This window comes from Ambystoma mexicanum, chromosome 6q (genome assembly GCF_040938575.1).
Source record: "Ambystoma mexicanum isolate Mex_15411 chromosome 6q, UKY_AmexF1_1, whole genome shotgun sequence".
Classification (NCBI taxonomy): Eukaryota; Metazoa; Chordata; class Amphibia; order Caudata; family Ambystomatidae; genus Ambystoma; species Ambystoma mexicanum.
In genome coordinates, this window is record NC_090937.1 from 743,270,147 (window position 1) to 743,289,466 (window position 19,320).

The 19,320-nt window shown below is 48.2% G+C and overlaps 1 protein-coding gene across 3 annotated transcripts in view; it reads right to left on the reverse strand.

The window, feature by feature from the left end:
- LRBA (LPS responsive beige-like anchor protein) overlaps positions 1-19,320 on the reverse strand; it is a 3,444,508-nt gene that overhangs the window by 197,022 nt on the left and 3,228,166 nt on the right. For all 3 annotated transcript variants that reach the window (XM_069631262.1, XM_069631261.1, XM_069631263.1), the window contains exon 51: positions 1,640-1,702. In XM_069631262.1, coding sequence (XP_069487363.1) covers positions 1,640-1,702 — 63 coding nt within the window. The remainder of the gene's footprint in view (positions 1-1,639; positions 1,703-19,320) is intronic.

Here is a 19,320-nt window from a genome sequence, read left to right on the forward strand (position 1 = left end):
GGGATGCATCACACAAAGAATCACCAGCATCTTAAAATTGTGTCATCAATTCCCCGTTTCCTGAGCTTTGCCACAGTCGGTACACATTCATAGACACACGTTTATAAAATGGTGTTACAGTACCAACACCATACTAATGTTTAGAGGACGTTAAAGAGGAAGACACGAAAACATTTTCCTTTGTAACTTTTGACCTGTTCTATGGTAGTTAACCAAATTTGACCAAAAAAAGGGTTTGGACACATACAATCACACATGTAGAAGTTAGTGAACACGGATTAACGTTTTCTTGGAGGTGTTTAAAAATGTGATTTTTACATGGGGTAATATCTGAAGAGAGTTGTAAAATCGCAATGTTCCTCGAGTTAATGCTAAGTTTGTAGTGTAGGAGGAGACTTTGTGGCTCATTACGAGTACATGGGTGCAGTAAAAAAAAAAGGCGGTAATGCGGTTGTAATTCTGTTACCGCCGAATTACTGTACCGCCAAACTACACGTTTGGCAGTAGGGAGGTAGGGTTACCTCCAACTAAAAGTAGGAGGCAAAACGTCCTCCCTAGCACCAAAAATCAGCAGAATTCACACCAGCGGTAATTTTGCTGAAATCTCAATGGAGTCCAAGGACTCCACACATGGGGATTTACACTGCCTTACCTCCATTCGTAATCCTGCAGTTAATCTGCTGGACCAAGTAGCGGTACAGTAATTCAGTTTGGCGTTATTTCGGCAGATTTACTGCCAGAATACTGCCAAACTCATAATGAGGCCCTTTGTATTACGGACATACTTCTAGTTGGACTAAGTATTTGTACCAAGAAAGCTTTAAATACCATTGTTTTATGACTTTACTTTTTTAACCTCTGGACTCCGTGTTTGTACCCGAACATTGGCATAGCCAACGATTGTAGAACGTTTTTAAAGGGAGTAAGTAACCTTAACGCTTTAGGAAAATATATATATATTTACACACACACATTTTAATGAGTGCATCCAAAGAATATTCCAATGAAGCCAGTAACATTGTTTTACTATCCACAAGCATTAGGGGAAAATACTAATATTGCGCACTGCAAAACTACCAGCAATATACATCACAAGTCAAGTGCTTTTTGTGACTGCACATTAATCCCTTCTGTCTGAACAGCAGGCCCATGAAGCAAGGATTGATCTCCTTAATGATGAAACCCTGGCGCCGCGCCTTGATTTTTCACTATGCTCTTCTGCTCAGAACCCCAGTTATTATGAAAATGTCCCCAGCAAAAGGCGCTCTGCCGCATTACTGGGGCACCAATTCATCATGGAAGGCCTCGCTCTTGCTCATCAACAAGTCGGAGTGATGAAAAGGTCCAATATTATCCTGACAGTACTTCATGCACAATTCTCAATCACACATTATTACGGCATCCATATTAATTTTCAGTGACACGCGTCCTCGGCCTGTTCAAATTAGGGAAAGCAACGAGGGGGAGTTGATGAAATACCGGCATAGCCACAGCTCATTGCATTCCAATTTGCATGCAAATGGTTTATCTGCAGAATTCCATTCCCGGGAAGAAGGCAAGTGAAAAACAACAGTAATCTAGACTTCAGGGCCACCATACAGGGCTTAATGAATCGCAAAGAGGGCAGGAAGTGACAGACCTATGAGGGGATCGATTTCCACTGGCAGCTGGTACGGCTGGTCCTGCACAGCACCTTGATGGGCTAAAATGTCAAGAAAAAAAGACAAGAAAGGAAAGACACATCAATCACTGTGGACACAAAGCCTTCGCAATATACAAATCACATTTCGGGCCCTCGTGGCCTGCAAGTATGGCAACACATTCAGCCAGCCCATCACCCAAAAGGATGAGCGGAGCACTGAACAGCAAGGGACAGTGGGAAACGAGCATTTCAGAAACGCTGTCGTGCACATGTGCCATCGGCAAGATGTCGGCCCCGAGCCATGAGCTGCGCCAGATGCCGGAACGGCGACCGCCAATGGCACTAAATGAAGTGGCGAGGAGAACTTGACAACCATCTGCTGGGGGCAGCCAGAGCTGTGCTACTTACCCAAAAACCAAAGGCTCACCGGACTTGTACACACACATGCAAAGCAAATCAGCAGACACCCAACTCCACCCCCTCAGCACATGGGAACTTGTATGAATAAGGGGATCATTTGAGGTGTTACGGCAAAGGTTTTGCAAGGTAACAAACAATGTTAACACCTTTTCGATGACATCGAAATCAATCACTATTAACCCCAAAAGCCAACATTGAAGATCGGCGAAATGATCTATATCCAAAAATACCAAATTTCAAGTGTTCGTGTTTAAATATGTGAACACATGAAGCAGTAAGAATGTTTGCCAGGAGCAGTCAAGTAAACGTAAATGGCGGCTTCTTCTTGCATTCACTTTGTGCTGGGGTTTCAGTCTGGTTCTCTGTGCCACTAATTTGCCAGCGATGATCCAAGTGGCAAAGGCACAACGTGATTTTCTCGGGAACATGCACTTTTGGCTACGTGGGCAAGATTACAACTCACATATTCAAGTCCCATAGTTGCAACTTAGCTACTAAACGACATCTCCTGTCGCGCAGATAAAGCGTTGCCTTCTATTTTAATAGTGCAGTAAGTAGCTCAGGCATTTTCAATCATGATTCACACAATGGACAAAGTTAATGTAGTAGCCCCACGTAGTCAATCTAGCATCTCCTAAGGAACCCAATAATATGATTGGTCGAGGGGAGGCTCGTCCATAATGGGCCAGGTGACGCCTACCCGCCTGTACCCTCGCCCATCATGGAAGAGCCGCTGTTTAGTGAAACGTAGTTTCTTGACAGTTTATGTTCCGTAGTGTGCATGTCCAATGGATCATGCAAGACTTGGGATGTTTCGCTTCCCAGGCCTTGCATGGTGCATTGGGGATGCAGGCTGGGAAACAATGTGCGAGGAGGCACTCCTGCGCCTCCCTGCACCTTCAAATGGAACAGGGTGCTGACAATGTGGGGCATGTGCAGGAACCAGGGTGTGCTCTGTGCTTCTAGGTTTCTGTTCTTGTGTGTGGGAGCCGGAGGGGCCCGGGTCAAGGGAGGCAGCATCTTGGCAGGAACAGCATCCGGACTGGGGCTGAAGGTAGGTGTACAATTGTGTATTTATGTTATGTGTGAATGAGTGCACGATTTATGGGTGTGCATGTGAATGAGCGAGTGAATGTGTGTGCGCTTGTGTTGGGTTTGTTCTGGCCCAGGACTCTGATTTGGAGGGCGGTGGGGGTGGATCAGATAGTTTTACTGGCCATTTAGGATAAAGCAAGCATGATAAGTTTTATTACGTGACTAGACTTTTTTTTTTTTGCAGCATGAAATTTTGTGCTGGCCATCTAGGATGAAGCAAGCATGATACATGTTATTATGTGGCTACACTGGCATTTTGGTGCAGCATGTTTACCTATTTCTTACTGTGGCATTCACATTTTACTGGGCCAAACATAATGACTGTTATGATATGTCTAGAGTGGCCTACATTGGAGCTGCCAGTTTGGACAGGTTTCCTCATCTTGGCATGGCATTTTTAATGGCAAAGTTAAGAGGAGTATATTCTTACGTTTGGGTACTGGCATATATTGGCAGAGCCAGCTTGGATATGTTTTCTTAAAGCATAATTCCTGACATTATGTGCAAAGCAAGCATGAGCATGTTCTTATATGGAAATACTGGCAAATATAGGTGTAGCCAGCATGGCAATGTATGGGCATAGCCAGTATGAAATGTTTTTCTATACTGGCATATATTGTGGTAAAGGCATTGTGAAAATGCATTGGGAAATGCTCCTGTGCAATGTTGGTGACTTGCATCTATTGGATCTTTTCATGAGCTACCCTACAAAATGTATGCCCAATGGCCTTGCTTGCCTTTTCTGCCCCGCCATGCTCCTACCCCTTACCCGACTCCTTTCCTGCCTCGTAACGCCGCATTTGAAACTCTCCACAGCAGACCGCAAGTCCAGAGAGGTTTTACACCTGGAAAAGCTACATTCCTGCTGGCAGTACAGGATCACGTTATCCAAACCACTGCACTGAATACTGACCCCTCCCCTGCACTAGCTAATTCATGACAGCCACATTGCAAACCGAAAGTACAGCCCAAACTCCCTACTCCCATGCTCACCTACCAGGTATGGCCGCACAGGCGAAGCATGTTAACATACAGCCCCTATGCCCACTTCCTCATGACTCGCACATGGTCAGCTGCAACAGGCGCACTCCACTGCCACTCCACTCACAAGCAAGGACTTTGAGAAAGATCTCTTTAATTAAAAAGAATAAGTCACCTCACAAATGTAGCCCCAAAGCTCTACACCCACCATCTCCAACCCATCCCCATCTCACGCAAGCCCCTACAGCCCCACACACCAAGAAGCCAATCCTGCAGCGTCTACATCCCACCCCCACTACTACGCACTCAGGAACTTCAGATTGGGCTCCAGATTCCCATTTACCCCTCCTCCCCGTCCTGCCACCCTTAATAGGCAACATCTACACCTAGGAACCAGAACTCAGCACCTAGATCCTCCAGCTGTTACCTGCCCCACCATTGTCAAAAACAACTTTTTCACAACCTCCTCACATCCTGGGAACACTGCTTTCCCCGCACCCATAACCTTACAGTATGACAAGCTACCCACTTCTCACACAGCGGCACCCCATCCCACTATCACTGTGGAGCGAGGTCTGACTGCTTCACGAGACCTACCCATCCCAAACGACCACCAACAAGGAAGCCTTCCGGACCTGGGCAGCAGAACTCCAGCCATCCACCACCAAGTCAGCCGCCAATAACCCAACCACTAGCACTGAAGACCCCATCGTCCTACATTGCACCCTTATTAACCCTAGATCCCTCCCTGCACATGCACTGGAGATTAATGACCTCATCATATCCAATCATCTAAACCTGATAGCTATCTTGGAAACGTGGCTGCACCAAGCATCAGGTCCTATATTTCGAAGCAACAGAACAGACTCTAGAGGATGGGGTGTCACCGTCCTACACATAGTCTCACTTCATATCAGACCAATAAAGAGCTATATCTCAGCTAACTTTGAGCTTCTCTCAGCTAAACCTGCAACATCCCCCACTGATTGAATCACACTGCATATCCTGTACAGGCACCCCGGACCACCCACTACCTTTGAGGAAGAACTTTCACACCTCATCTCAGACAACATCAAACCCTCTTCTAGAGTTAGAGGAGACATTAATCTAGGTCTACACAACCCCATGGACACCACCACAGCGATAGTAGCTAATGCTCTCATAGAACTGGGATTTACTCACAGAGTATCCAACCCAACACATATTGAAGGAAATCCCTTGATTGGGTAGCCGATATGAACAGCCACATCACAATCAGCTCTAATACTCCCTGCCCTTGGTCAGACCAACATGTCATCAGCTTCCCCTTCTCCCCCTTTCAATTTACAACCATCTAACAGCATGAGCCTGCACCCAGCGCTCAACTGCAGTACCAAAAACTTCACTAAAGAGTCAATTTTCCCTGCTGCTAGTGTAATTGGATTACAATGTCTCAGAAGACCCTTGTATCCTGGCAGATCAATATGCCAACACCTTAACCAAAGCCGTCAACTTGGTAGCCCCACTGTGTCACAGAAAAGCTAAGCTCAAAGCTCACATTAATTCATGGTTCTCCCAGGACCCACCAACCCTATGCTCAAAAAACGCAGACAGAAAACCTCTGGAAGAAAGATCCCAACCACACCACCAAAACCGCCTTCATATCCATAGCTAGTGAATACAAAAAGGCCATCATCAATGCTAAAGCTGCAACCTACAACTCCAGGATAGCCAAAGCCAGCTCCAACTCAAATGAGCTCTTCAAAATCCTCATTCCAGCCTCCTAATACTATAACCAAAGACGAGTCCTGTTGCATCAGCATTCAAAATGCCAAGTGTGAGAAAATCATCATGTTACAGCACAAAATGTAAAAGAAAAGAGCCGCCATCACACCCCCGCCCCCAGTCAACGCAACCACCATCCATTCCACACCAGCCTTTAACTTCAAAGACGTCTCTGAGGGAGAAGTTGCCAAAATCCTTAAAAACCTTCAACCCTCTAAATGCAAAGGCAACATTTGCCCACCCTCCATCATCAAAGAATGCGCAGAAACAATCACCCCATTCATTACATGGTTCATTAACGCATGCTTTTGATCTTGCAAGGTCCCCACTAGTTTAAAAGAAGCATGGGTTCTTCCACTGCTAAAAAAACTCCCCTAGACCCCCTGTCACTCAACTACAGACCCATCACCAGTTCCCTTCCTCCTTAAAATCCCGCATAGGGGCGCTTACCTACAAATTCAAACCTAGCTAGAAACTTACCACATACTAGGCATGCATCAATCCGGCTTTCGCCCAGGCCACGGTACTAAATCCGCACTCGCAGACCTCAAAATTCAACTAGACTCAATCAAAGACGAAGGCAACCCAGCCCACCTGCTCCTCCTCGAACTATCTGCTGCTTTGATCTGGTAGACCACGACACACTCAGCCACCACCTCACACACTCAGCAAACTTCTCCCAGAAATCGGCAGCCTGGATAGCCTCCTTTCTAGAAAATAGAACCATGAGAGTCTTCTCGGACATGGCACATGCCCCACCCATCCCTATCTGTGGCGTCCCTCAAGGCTCCTGCGTCTACCCATCTCTCCTCTCTGCATTAGATTTACATACCCAGAGCTATCATTGGAGCAAGACTGGACTACTGCAACACACTATTTGCAGGCACCTGCAAACAGAATCTAACCAAACTACAGGTTATTCAAACCAATGCCCTATGAGCAGCCTTGAACACCTCCACAGCAAGAAAAAAAAGCCCACTAGCTCCGGGTCCAAGGAAGGATAATTTTCAATTTTATCACTCACAAGTGTCTCTCAAACACAGCCCTCCATTCCCTAGCCAGTAAAATTGAATGTTCCAACTCGACCAAACCAGTGTGAACCGCCCAGGCACACCGACTAGTCCTGCCAAAGGTAAAGAAGATAAGAGCAGGAGGGGCCAGCTTTCCCACAGTGGCTGCTACCCAGTGGAACGTTCTGCCTCCTGAACTAAGAGCAGAAACTGACTACCGTCCTTTCTGCGAGGCACTCAAACATGGATCTTCTTGCAAGAACTACCACCCATCCACACCACCTAGAACCAGGATATTTCAAGCCTCACCCCCAAGCTTCCTCTCTCCCCTCTCTTGTTTAGCAGCATGGCCCTCTTCCCATAGCCAGCTGTGCCCCCCAAATGTGCGCTTCTTCACTTGTCTCTGTTCTCTCTTTGCTGCCTGTCCTTTTCGGTTAAGATGAATGTAACATGTATGAAACAGTGCCCCGATGCCCTCGGCTTGGGCGCTTTACAAATGCAAATAAATAAAATAAACAAGATCATACAGAAAAATCTAATGAAATAAGGCAAGCAGTAAGAGGAGAGAATTAGGACAGAGAAGTTAGAAGATGCACCTTAAAATGGGAGTGTAAAGAGTGAGAGGCACGAATATCGGAGGTTGGGTATTCCTAAATTTTGGGGCAAGAAGAGAGAATGAGCAAAAGCGTAAGGGAGACTTCAGGAGTAGTAAGTAGATGAAGATGCTGCGAAGTAAGAGAACGTGAAGGGGAATGGAGGGAAATAAGGGAGCCAAGATGAGGAGGAGCAAGGCCATGTTAACACTTACAGACTATACAGAGATAATGAAAAAGTCACACAGATCGTAAGGAGGAGGGGAAATAGAGAGGAGAAAGAGCGTAACAGAAGAGGAAAAGAGAAAAGAAGGTGAAGTGCAGAATTGAATACCGAGCATAGAAGGATATGGTGTGAAAATGGTAGCCCAAGAAAGAGCAATAAGAGTGATAGGAGTGGAACCAAGAGGTGATAGTCCTCGCAGAGATGCCCCAATCCTTCAGTGATGTATCCGTGACCACTTGGCTCTAAGGCCAAGGGGACCAAAAGGGTTCCCCTGCCATAAGGTTGCTGCAGTTCTCCCACCAGCCTAGGTCGAGAACCACTTGGTTGGACACATGGAGAGGATCCGTCAGGGCTCCCAGAAACTGAGACCATAGATCCCGTAAGAACCACTGGAGGGATCTCACACGCAGCCTGGCCTCTGGCACTAGAAAATTACAGGAGGCCATGAGATCTAAGAGGAGGAGAAAGGAAGGCGCTGGTAAAGTGGCGTGGTTCTGGAACAAATTTAACATCTGCGCTATGCTTACGGGGCTCTCTTCTGGTGGGAAAGCCTTCCCTATCCGAGTGGCTAGGACTTCTCCGATGAACTGGAGTCTTTGGACTGGTGTCACGTGGGACTTCTTCAAGTTCAGGGAAAAGCCCAGCCTGCGCAGTAGCAGGCAGGAGTCCTCCAGATGAGACAAAACCTGCCCGGCTGACTTCCCCCAGATGAGCCAGTTGTCCAGGCAAGGAAATACATAGACCCCGGATCTCCTGAGGTGAGCCGTAACTACTGTCATAAGCTTGGTTAAGACCCACAGAGAGCGGAGGTCAACCCAAAGGGTAGCACTTTGAACTGATAGTACTTGTCCTCTATGAGGACACAGAGGAACTTCCTGTGCTTTTGAAGCATCGGCACATGAAAATGGGTGTCCTGTAGGTCTATCGACACCAGCCAGTCCTTAAGTTCGAGATCGTCGAGAATCTCTCTCAATGCCACCATCCTGAACTTGTCTTTCCTCAGGAAATTGTTGAAAGCCCTGAGGTCCAGAATGGGAAGGATACCGCCTCCCTTCGTGGGCACCAGAAAATGGTGGGATTATCAGCCCGACCCTCTCTGTTCGGGAGGTACCTCTTCCACAGAACCCTTTGACAACAGGGCTCTCAGTCTTCCTGGAGTGCCTGTCACGGTTGGATTGGGGGAGGTGGGGATCTGATCCCCTCTTGCCAGCCTGTACTTCCCAGTGAAATTGGCATTCCCAGGGGAGGCGGGGTGGGGACTGCAAGGGTGTTGCTAGAAGGAGGTTAAGGGGTCTGATATGGCTTGATTGAAAAGCATGTTATGGTCAACTGCCAGACCTTCATATAAGATGTCTGTCAGGTCGTACCCCTGAAGGGGTGAGGTGGACGACTTCAGCCCAATGGTGTCTACAACCCTCTCTACCATTGCCCTATATTTAACATCAGCATGAATGTAGGGTTGGCTTTGCTGCATATCAAGGTCTGGAGACGTGTCCACTGACATCCTGGAGCCCTTGGGCTAGTGCCAATAGATTAGCCAGATAGTTGAAATAATCGACACCACCGGCTCCGGTGAAAATGGGGTCGATGTTATCATGGTCATCAGGTTGGTCTGCGCCGAAGATCGAACACATAGAATCGAAAAACCCTGACCTCGACGGCAGCTGAAAAGAACAGTCATCGGTAGTCGACCTTGAGGGTTTGTCCCCCGATGTTGGAGGCTTTAGCGCCGTCAGTGCGGCTTTCAAGGCTGACTGCATAGTTATCGGCGCTGGTTATTCCAACGGACGATTGTCGTCATGGGAGGCAGCCGGCTTAGTCGGCTTTCTGAAGGTGACTTTCCCACCTTTTTTTGTGTCGAGCACAAAAGCTTTGTCGATGTATATGGCGTAGATTCAGTAGCTAGTGCGGGTCCGGGGTGCCGAGTGACGCTTTTGCTGCCAAGGCATTCTGGTCGGGCGGGGGGGGGGGGGCGGGAGTTACAGGCAGCCGCCTGTTGTTTAAACATGTTAAGCATTTCCTGTTTAAAACTGTCGCACTTTGCGAATCGTGGGTCCCTTCGAAGACTAGCTCGATTCCCGCCGATGGTGGTGGAGTTGCTTCTTCCGTGAGGAAGATGAAGAGGAATGGCTCCTGGAGTGGGACCGTTTCTTTGTTTTCTTTCTTGCTGCCAAGGCATTCTGGTCGGGCAGGGAGGGGGGGGTTACCGACAGTCGCCTGTTGTTTAAACATGTTAAGCATTTCCTGTTTAAAACTGTCGCACTTTGCGAATTGTGGGTCCCTTCGAAGACAAGCTCGATTCCCACCGATGGTGGTGGAGTTGCTTCTTCCGTGAGGAAGATGAAGAGGAATGACTCCTGGAGTGGGACCGTTTCTTTGTTTTCTTTCAATGTCTGTCTTCACCCTTCTTGGGGGTGAGCTCCTCAGTCTCGGAAGACATGACGAGAGACTACGCCAGAGATTGAGGGCAGTCGTAACATAGCCAGTTTTCCTGGCTCTCTCATGCAGGGACTTCGATGGCATCTTGGTGCACAGGCCTCCATGTCCCGAGTCGAACTCAAAAACCAAAGACAGATGTCATGGGGGTCGGTCACTGACATTTTGGCCTCGCAAACTTCAAGGCACAAACAACGTCCAGCAAATGCAATGTACATTTAGCTGGCGTAGAAAGATTCAGGAAGAATACTGGAAGAACCGAAGGCTTGTTGAACTGGAATTCTGAAGGAACCTTCGCCAAATGGTGCAGGAGCTTTCACTGGTGGAAAAGTCCTGAAGAGGCCTTTGAGGAACTCCTTGACGATCCTGTGCGACCACAGGGAGGGCTTACCAGGCGTCCTTGTGTAACGGGAAATGGCAGCCAGATGCACCTTGATAAAGGCGTGGGACAGGTCAGTCTTGGCCAGGGAAGGCAGGCACGAAGGAGCTGTGGAGCCGTGACGTGCAGCAGCGTAATTTATGGGGTCCTGCACCAGACTGTGAAGCTGTTCCACTTATGGCCGTAGCAAGACAACGTAGAAGAAGCTCTGGTATTTGGCTAGGATCTTCTTACATTCCAGCAGCATGGAATAATGTCCAAACTCTAGGGCTGCAGGAGCCAGGTCGTGAGGCAAGAAAATCGAAAAGTGGAGGCAGCCGGATGGGCGGAGTGACTGACAGACAGGGTAGGTCCGGGCATCAGATCTGTTGAGGTCATGCCGGAGCGATGAGTATCATCCTGCAATGGCACTGTCTGAGTGTGTTGATTACTCGAAGCAGGAGAGGGATCGAAGGAAAGCGTACAGGAAAGATCCCCTCCCACAGGAACAAGAAGGCATCCCCCAGGATCCTCGTTTGAGGGAACCTGCTGGTGAACCTCTGGCACTCGGAGTTGGTCGCCGTCGCAATGAAGTCGATCTGTGGCAGACTCCACTTGCGGAAGAGAAGAGATACTTTATCCTGACGAAGCTCCCATTTGTGGCAGGCACGAAGCTCCCTGCTGAGAGAGTCTGCAATGGTGTTCTTGATGCATGCCAGGTGAAAGGGGATGAGGAACATGTCCTGAAGAATGGCCCAGCACCACAGGGACTTGGCTTCCTGGGAGAGCACGTCCCGCCTTGCTTCCAGATGTAGAACATGGTGGTGGTGTTGTCTGTGAAGATTCTCACCATCTTCCCTTTCAGTAACGGCAGGAATTATTTGAGGGTCCAGAAGACTGACCAAAGCTCCAGGACGTTGATGTGAAGGTCCTTTTCTTTTGGGAGCCAGAGGCCTCTGGCGTGCAACTGCCCAGGGTGGGTCCCCCAGCCCTCCAGGGAGGCCTCTGTGGTCACCATCTCCTGATACAGAGGGATCTGAAAAGAAGTTCCTTGCATGAGATGTGAGTGCACTCCACACCATTGTAGAGCTTGTCGGATCTCCTGGTTGAGGGTGATCTTGTCTGTCCAAGTGCCTGTGATCGGCAGCCACTGTACATCCAGGAACTCTTTTAGAGGCTTCATCTGGAGCCTGCAGAATGGACAAGGTGAATGCAGAATGACATCATGCCTAACAACGACTTGATGGCTCACACTGTTGCGTTCTGCACCGACAGGCGCACATTTCCCAGGATGGCCCTCACCCTCTCCTCTGAGTGGGCCGCCAAGAATGCAACCATGTTGAGGCGGGCGCCCAAGAACAAAGCCTTCTGCGATGGCTCCACACAGGACTTCGGATAGTTTATGGAGAATCTGAGTTCTGTCAGGGTGAATGGTCTCCATGGTGTGCTGGATTGCCAGCACGCGAGAGTGGGAGCGGATAAACCAGCCATCTAGATATGTGTAGACGTGGATCCCCTTGAGGTGTAGATGTGCTGCCACCGGAGCCAAACGCATCGCAAACACTCTCTGCGCAGACTTCAGGTCAAAAGGGCAGGGCCGTGAACTGATAGTGCTGCCCCTGGACCACAAACCGTAGGAACTATCAATGTTTTGCATGAATGGGAACGTGAAATTAGACGTCCTCTCGGTTGAACATCACCAGGAAATCCCCTTCCTGCAGCTGTTTGAGCACGTGCTGCAATGTGACCACCCTAAGCTTTTGGGATTTCAAGTACTTGTTGAGGTGTCTTAAGTCTAGGATTGGACGCCACCCGCCTGACTTCTTCCATACCAGAAAGTATCGGGAGTACACTCCCGAGCCCCAGAGGCACTGGGGACGGGCTCTATTGTCCCCTTTTTTAACATGGCTTGAACATCCCACAGCAGCTGTACCATGTGCAGTTCTCAATGAGCCACAGGAGGAATTTGAGCACACTTGCATTGGAACTCCAAGGTGTGTCCCTGACGAAGAATGGCCATCACCCATTTGTCCACGGTGATGGTCTTCCACTTGTTGACAAAATTAGCTAGTTGGCCTCCCACTGGGGTGCGCAAGTCAGTGCCCAGATCCACGGCTGGTTCAGGCCTGCTTGGGCATCTGCATCCTGGCCTGCGGGTGACGATGATGCTCCCCTCCGCTGCCGCAGGCCTGTGAGCGGCCTCTGTAAGGCTTCCTGAGTCATGGAACGGGAGGGTTTGATGATAGAGGGTGTTACAGCCCTTGGAGGACCTGCTGGACTTCCCTAAGAGGATCAAACGGATGATGATCTTGGCTGTTGCAATGTTCCCAGCGAGCATGCCATCTCGATGTCCGTCTTAATCGTCTGGAGAGACTTGTCCACGGTCTTACCAAAAAGGTTGTCCCCATCAAAGGGCATGTCTACCACCTTGGACTGGACATCCGCGCTGAAGTACGTGGCCTTCAGTCATCACGTTGCCCATTTGGAGGAACCCAGTATCCACGATGTCCAAGGCTACCGTGATGGCATGGTCTGATGCCACCTCACCCTCGTGGAACAGGGCCAGGGTTCGACCTTCTTGTCCTCCAACAGGAAGTCTTAAATAGGTTTGAGCATATACTGCAGCTTCTTGGAAGTTGCACGTAGCTTCGGAGGTCACACTCCACAGTGAGTGGGTACACTTGGCTAGTACACAGATAGCATTTGCAGGCCACAAAGCCAGGCTACCATAAATAATAAAAAAAAAAACTTTGTTTACCATGGCATCAAGTTGATCGCTCTACCCCTGTCTTGATGTAAAGAGGGAAATGCAGCCTACTTGGGCCCCACACAATGGAGGCAAGCAACTCATTGCCCTCAACCATAGGGTGTGTGATCAAATTGTCAAACATTTGGGATGTAAAGGAACCAGATAATGCTGGGCATGGTTCCAATATACAGCTGGAGCAAAAGCATGTGTTAGCCACTCAGTAATGGCGAAGATAGCAGCAGCCAGGGTAAAACGAAGAAGTGCCTCATTTGCAGCACCCTGCTTGATGATATCAGTGAGGTCAAACTGGACCACAGTCATTTTGGGAACAAACACAAGGGCTTTCAAAGCCTAGGCAACAGTCTTCTGAAAAGACACCTGGGTTACCCATAGGCCAAGGTCTGCATGAAATCAAAACAAAAGTTGTGCACAAAGAAGCTGAATCATCTGCATATTCAAGTGGGACAGTACTCATGAAACGGCAATGAGAGACTGCTGCAGGTGACAGTGAATGGCTGAGTTCCAATGCCCTGCTGGACTCAGAAAGTAAAAACTATTTAGAGAAACAGTGTCTCAGTGCTGTCTTGAAATTGGTTTATTAATTACTGACAAATGGTTCGGGTGAAAATTCCCATAAACAACGCTGAGAGTCACACAGACGCTGATAAATAGTTCAGGTGAAAATTCCCATGAACAATGCTTAGATTCACACAGCCAACACATGAGCTTTGATCCTCTGGGTCTTTTACTAGGCAAGGATATCCAAATGAGTGTGATTTCTAAAGAGGGGCCATGAAATGTGCTACAGTCCCCTCAAGGCGAATCACTACACTTATGTATTATCAAGTTCCATTTAAGAGATTGTGCAAAAATGGAAACGTCTGTGTTCAGGGGCAAAAGAACAGCATTCTTGCAGGCCTGCTAAGCCGTGGTGCAAAGAGCCGACAATGCGGGAAGGAGTCTGGAGTTGTTCCCAGCTGGATGAAAAAAGCCTTTCGGCACACAAACAATGCTTGGCATGAAATCAAGCTCTGGCAGATATCGACCCATTGGCATACTGGCATGTTGGGGGCTGTGAGGAACTAATGGTGGTAACAAGTAAGACAGACACAAGTGATCACAGTTTAAGGGTGTTTATTGAACAATGAATGTTGTATGCAGGTTGGAAAACGCCTAATCTAAACCTATATCTAAAATGGGAGCAAGCGTTGACCATCAAACAATAAATAAGGCAGTCCTAGAGCGTTGTGTCAAAATAAAAAGGGCCTATACGAAGAAACCTATTGCCAAATCCCACAACTAATACAAAAAGGGATGTGGGATAGTTCTCAAGAAAAGAAAGAAGTGTTCGCAAATAATGTCAGGATGCTTTAGCCTGGATCTCCCTTCCCCACGTTTTGGACATAGGGTAAAATGGGAGCTTGGAGCACAGTACAGTCTCGGGCATCTCCAGCAATAAACAGTTCCAATGGTAGCTCTCAGGACACACTCGAGCTTTCAGTTATCGGGACGGTTGATGGCCAAGTCTCATTTCACTTGAAGGTCTCTTGCCTTCGAGGACCTGCTGTATACAAATAACAACCCAAAAGTTCCTTTAACAAATGAAAAGTTTTTTCCAATGTTCGCTGGGGGATGGGTTCAACCCTGGGTCCCCCTCTTCTGGGCGCTGACCCTTCTTGTATCGTATTCCACAAATCTTAGTGTCTTTTTACACAGTTCAAAAACTCACTGTTTCTTGCGACTTTAGACTTTGCCCCGCTTAGGATTCACTTCCCTTATTTCTTCTCACTGCAGGATTCACTTGCCTTTTCTTTCACTTAGTTTGTAGATTAAAGTCTTTCGATTGCACATGAATTTTACTAGACCTCCTGTATGACCACTTTGACCTCATTCTTCGACTCTCCTATGGACTTCTGGTACCCATAGTTTCGTTCACATGGGGATCGACATGAGTTTCTTGAATTAGCACCCACATGGTGCAGGTTTTCCCTCTGCAGCTGGTCTCCCCTTAACACTTTTTTACAGTTCTCATCAAACTTGGTTCAAAACTAGCCACTTTGCGACTCTTCCCCCACACAGCCCAGTTCTTATCGGTTCCCCTTCGACTCAACGGCTGTGATGAATCCGTTGGCTTTTCTTCTTCATCGCAGTCAAGGCAGGTACCACGGTCACAGGACCCTCCCTCACTCCTGCTTATCGGCGTGGGCTTGCCCCGTGTACTGTTGACATCTGCTACAAGACACTGGTGCTATTGTTCGTGGTCTTAGGCTCTCTTCCACAAAGTTTCTGCATGTCTGGTACGAAAAAAGCAAGGTCACTTCTCTCCTCGCCACCCTCTCGATTACTGCTGCCTTTCTCCTTCCCTTGAACTTCTGCGCCTGCTTAGCCGTCTCATCGTGCTGCCTGCCGTGCTCGCCTTGCTCGTCCTGTGCTCTCTGGCAATATCTTTTATCCCTGTGGGGAAGGGAAAGGGCCGTGAGGTGTGTATGATTCTGATCCAACTGCCTGACTTTGGCTGACCCTTGTATTGGGACATGTTAGGTAAACAATACTGGTGCTAGTCCGTTGTTCATCGAGTTGTGCGAAAGTGTCCTATGAAAAAGGTTGGGAAAAAGGTGTTAAAGGAAGGGGGATACCACGTCTCACCCCTCAGTGTCCCACTCTCACTTCCCAAGGACCCCCCCCCATCCAGGTGATCCTCCCTCACTGGTCCAGCCCCAGGAACTGGATCCAATAGCGATGGCCGTTTCAGTGCCGAGGCCGTTGGCACCTCGATGAAGAAGTTGTGTAACTAGTGTCTGAAGGTCGCCCAGTGTTCTGGGCAGAGGAGCTGGTTGGAAAGGTGCCTTCAACATAAGTGGTGAATCTTCAGAAGACTCATTAGCCTCCCTGCAGCAGGAATGATAACTCTGCTTCCTGGAGGAAGATGAAGAGTGCCACTTCAAGTAGTCACTGGGGGAGGTGGGGTCCTTTTGATGCTGCTTCCTCATTTCTTTATTGGCAGAAATCAAAGAATGGTCTTCATCCAACAGTTCCTCAAGGACCTGAACCATTTTAGTAGAAGACTCTGACACAATAGAATTCAACAGCATCCTCTTACTGCCTTTGTGGAGGAAGATCTACTTTAGGGGCATGCTCCTGGAGGGCTTAAAATGCAGGCTGGCAGAAGATGCATGCTCCGTGTTATGGTCTTCCCCAAGGCAGTAGAGAAACACCTTGGGGGGACACATAAATCTGTCTGCAGCACACCCTGTAGAGCCTTAAACCCCAGGCTTTCATGGTATCAGGCAAGAGGCAGAGAACATTCGCAAAAAAATGAGACATTCCAAAGCAGCGTACTGAGTGTGCGGGGGAAAAAAGAACTTAGGTCATGGAGCACTGCTAGCACCATATATACCGTGCTCTTGCTGTCCTTTCTAGCATCACGGATGCCCAACTACGCATAGCAGAGCTGAGACAGAAAGGCAATGCAGCCCCTGGTGGCTGAAAATGTTTCTGAAGACTGCCGGCGCTCGAGAAGACATAGAAAAGGAGAAATTAATTATTGTAATGTTCTTTCTATTGATTCTTCTTCCGCAGATTCCTCATCTGAGAGATAGTCCCTCCATACCTGCTGCTTTGGAAAATTTTCGACGGGGGCGTAGTGGACCTCGACTCAGCCGTTGATCCATCTTGCTCGGCATCTGATTGTCGGGTTCCGGATGTGACGTCAGGGGTCGTATAATACCTCATCACTACGCCCCACACCTCAGTTTCCTCTTTTTTCCCCCAAGCACACCACACTGCATAAGAAAACAGAGAGAACCAACAGGCTAATGAGCCGTTAAAAATTAAATAGCTATAGATCTCCGGAGGAGAAACAATTGCAACAAACACGACAAGTAGTGTTAGAAAAACCTTTTTCTTTCTTCACGAAACCTGTGGCAGGAAAGACAGAAAACAGACACAGAGGACCATCACCAAGTCAACATGAAAGAGAAGATGCGCACCAACCACCGACTTTCTGAGCGGGGATGGATGGGAGCGGAGATGAGGAATCTGCAGGAGAATAATCAATAGAAATAACATTACGGTAAGTAATTTCTTCTTCAATGGATTGCTTTTCTCCCACAGATTCCTCATCTGATAGACTTCAAAAGAAGTAGATGAAGGAGGCGGACAGAAAGTTATACTAAGACATTTTTCAGCAATGCCCTGCCTAAAACGTGCATCAGCTGTACGAGCCACATCCAGGCTATAGTGTTTACCAAAATTATAAAGGGATGACCATGTTGCAGCAGGACAAATCTCCCGAACAAGGACTCCTCTCTGTAAAGCTGTTGATGCTGAGACTTCCCTTCTCGAATGGGCCCTGATGCCTGCTGGCAATTCCTTCCCAGCGGACTGGTAGCATTCCGCTATGCAGAAAAGTATTCATCGGGATAAAGTCTGCTTGGTTATGTTGCAGGCCCTTATGGTCTAAGGAAAAGACCATGAAGAGCTGGCCAGCTCTCCTGAAATCAGCTGTCCTGCTTAGAAGGATGCAGAGGAGGGTACAAGACAGGAAGGTCAATGGATTGCGACAGGTGGAATTCTGAGACAACCTTTGGAAAGAAGCCAGGCCTTACCCTGAGTGAGACTTGCCTGGAAAAAACACAGGCAGGGTGACTGACAGCATAAGGACTGCAGGTCACTCACCTGCCTAGCAAATGTAATAGCCATCAAAAAGGCTGTTTTTAAAGAAAGAAATCTTAATGGACAAGTGTGCAGAGGCTCAAAGGGAGCCGCCATCTGAAAAGTTAGTACCAGATTAAGGTCCCAATCCAGGACAACAAAGGGAGGTGGCGGAAAATTATTTACAAGGCCTTTCAGGAAATGTGCTATTACTGAAATCGTAAAAAATTAACCTCAATCCAGGGATCTCTTTAACACAGACAAGGCCACCAATTAACCTTTGACAGTGGTGATTTGAAGGCTTGCTGAGGCCAGTGATAGAAGGAACTCCATCACTGTAGTGGTGGGGCAATAGATGGGGGTCAATCTCGCGTTCCCTGCACCACGCCTCAAATCTTCTCCATCTTTACACATACAAAGATCTTGTAGACAGTCTGCGTGCAGCCAGCAACACTGCAGGTACTTCCTCAGAGTGGTCCCAGTCATCATATCTCATCCTCTTAAGAGTCACGCATGTAGGTTGAGGGATTCCAGGGTCGGGTGGAGTATCTGACCTTCCGACTGGGTTAGGAGATCTGGACGCTGAGGCAACCAGTGAGGTGAACAAATCCAAGAGGTTGGAGTACCACGTTCTCCTTGCCCAGTCTGGGGCAATCAAGATCATAGTCGCTCTAAACCTATTCAACCTCCGGAGAACCCATGAAATGACAGGAATCTGAGGGAACGCATAATGTAGAGGGACAGTCCAATCACCTCGAAGAACAAGTTACTCTCTTACCTGGTAACATTCTTTCGATGGGATGGTCGGACGACGTCTTCCATATCTATGACAGTAATCACCACAGCTGTGCTGCTTCGGAAAATCTTTTGGTGTCTGCGTCCTGCGTCGATGACGTCGATACGCTGTCCTCGAGGGCCTCTGTCGAGCCGACGTCACCGGATGTTATAAGTAGGGCGCATGACGCCCGTAGCCTCAGTTGTAGTTTTTTCCCCAGAACGTGTGGCACCAAACCACTGCCAGTATGACCACAGAAAGCCTTGTGGAAATGTAAGCTGCAATCGCATAGGAAATTCTGTAGCGGGGCAGGTAGGGAGGGAGCGATATGGCATACATCGTTGGACCATCCCATCGAAAGAACGTTACCAGGTAAGAGTAACTTGTTCTTCGAGAGGATTGGGTCCTCCGACGTATTCCATATCTATGACAGACTCCCAAAGCAGTACCAACGTATGGAGGAGGGAAAAGAATTTAGAATATAGAAATTTAGAATGCCCAATCAAATTGCAGAGTAAAGGACCGCCTTGCCAAAGGCCAGATCCTGCCCATGGATAGAATCGAGGGGGTAGCGACGTACAAAAGTATGGACCGAAGCCCAAGTGGCTGCATCACAGA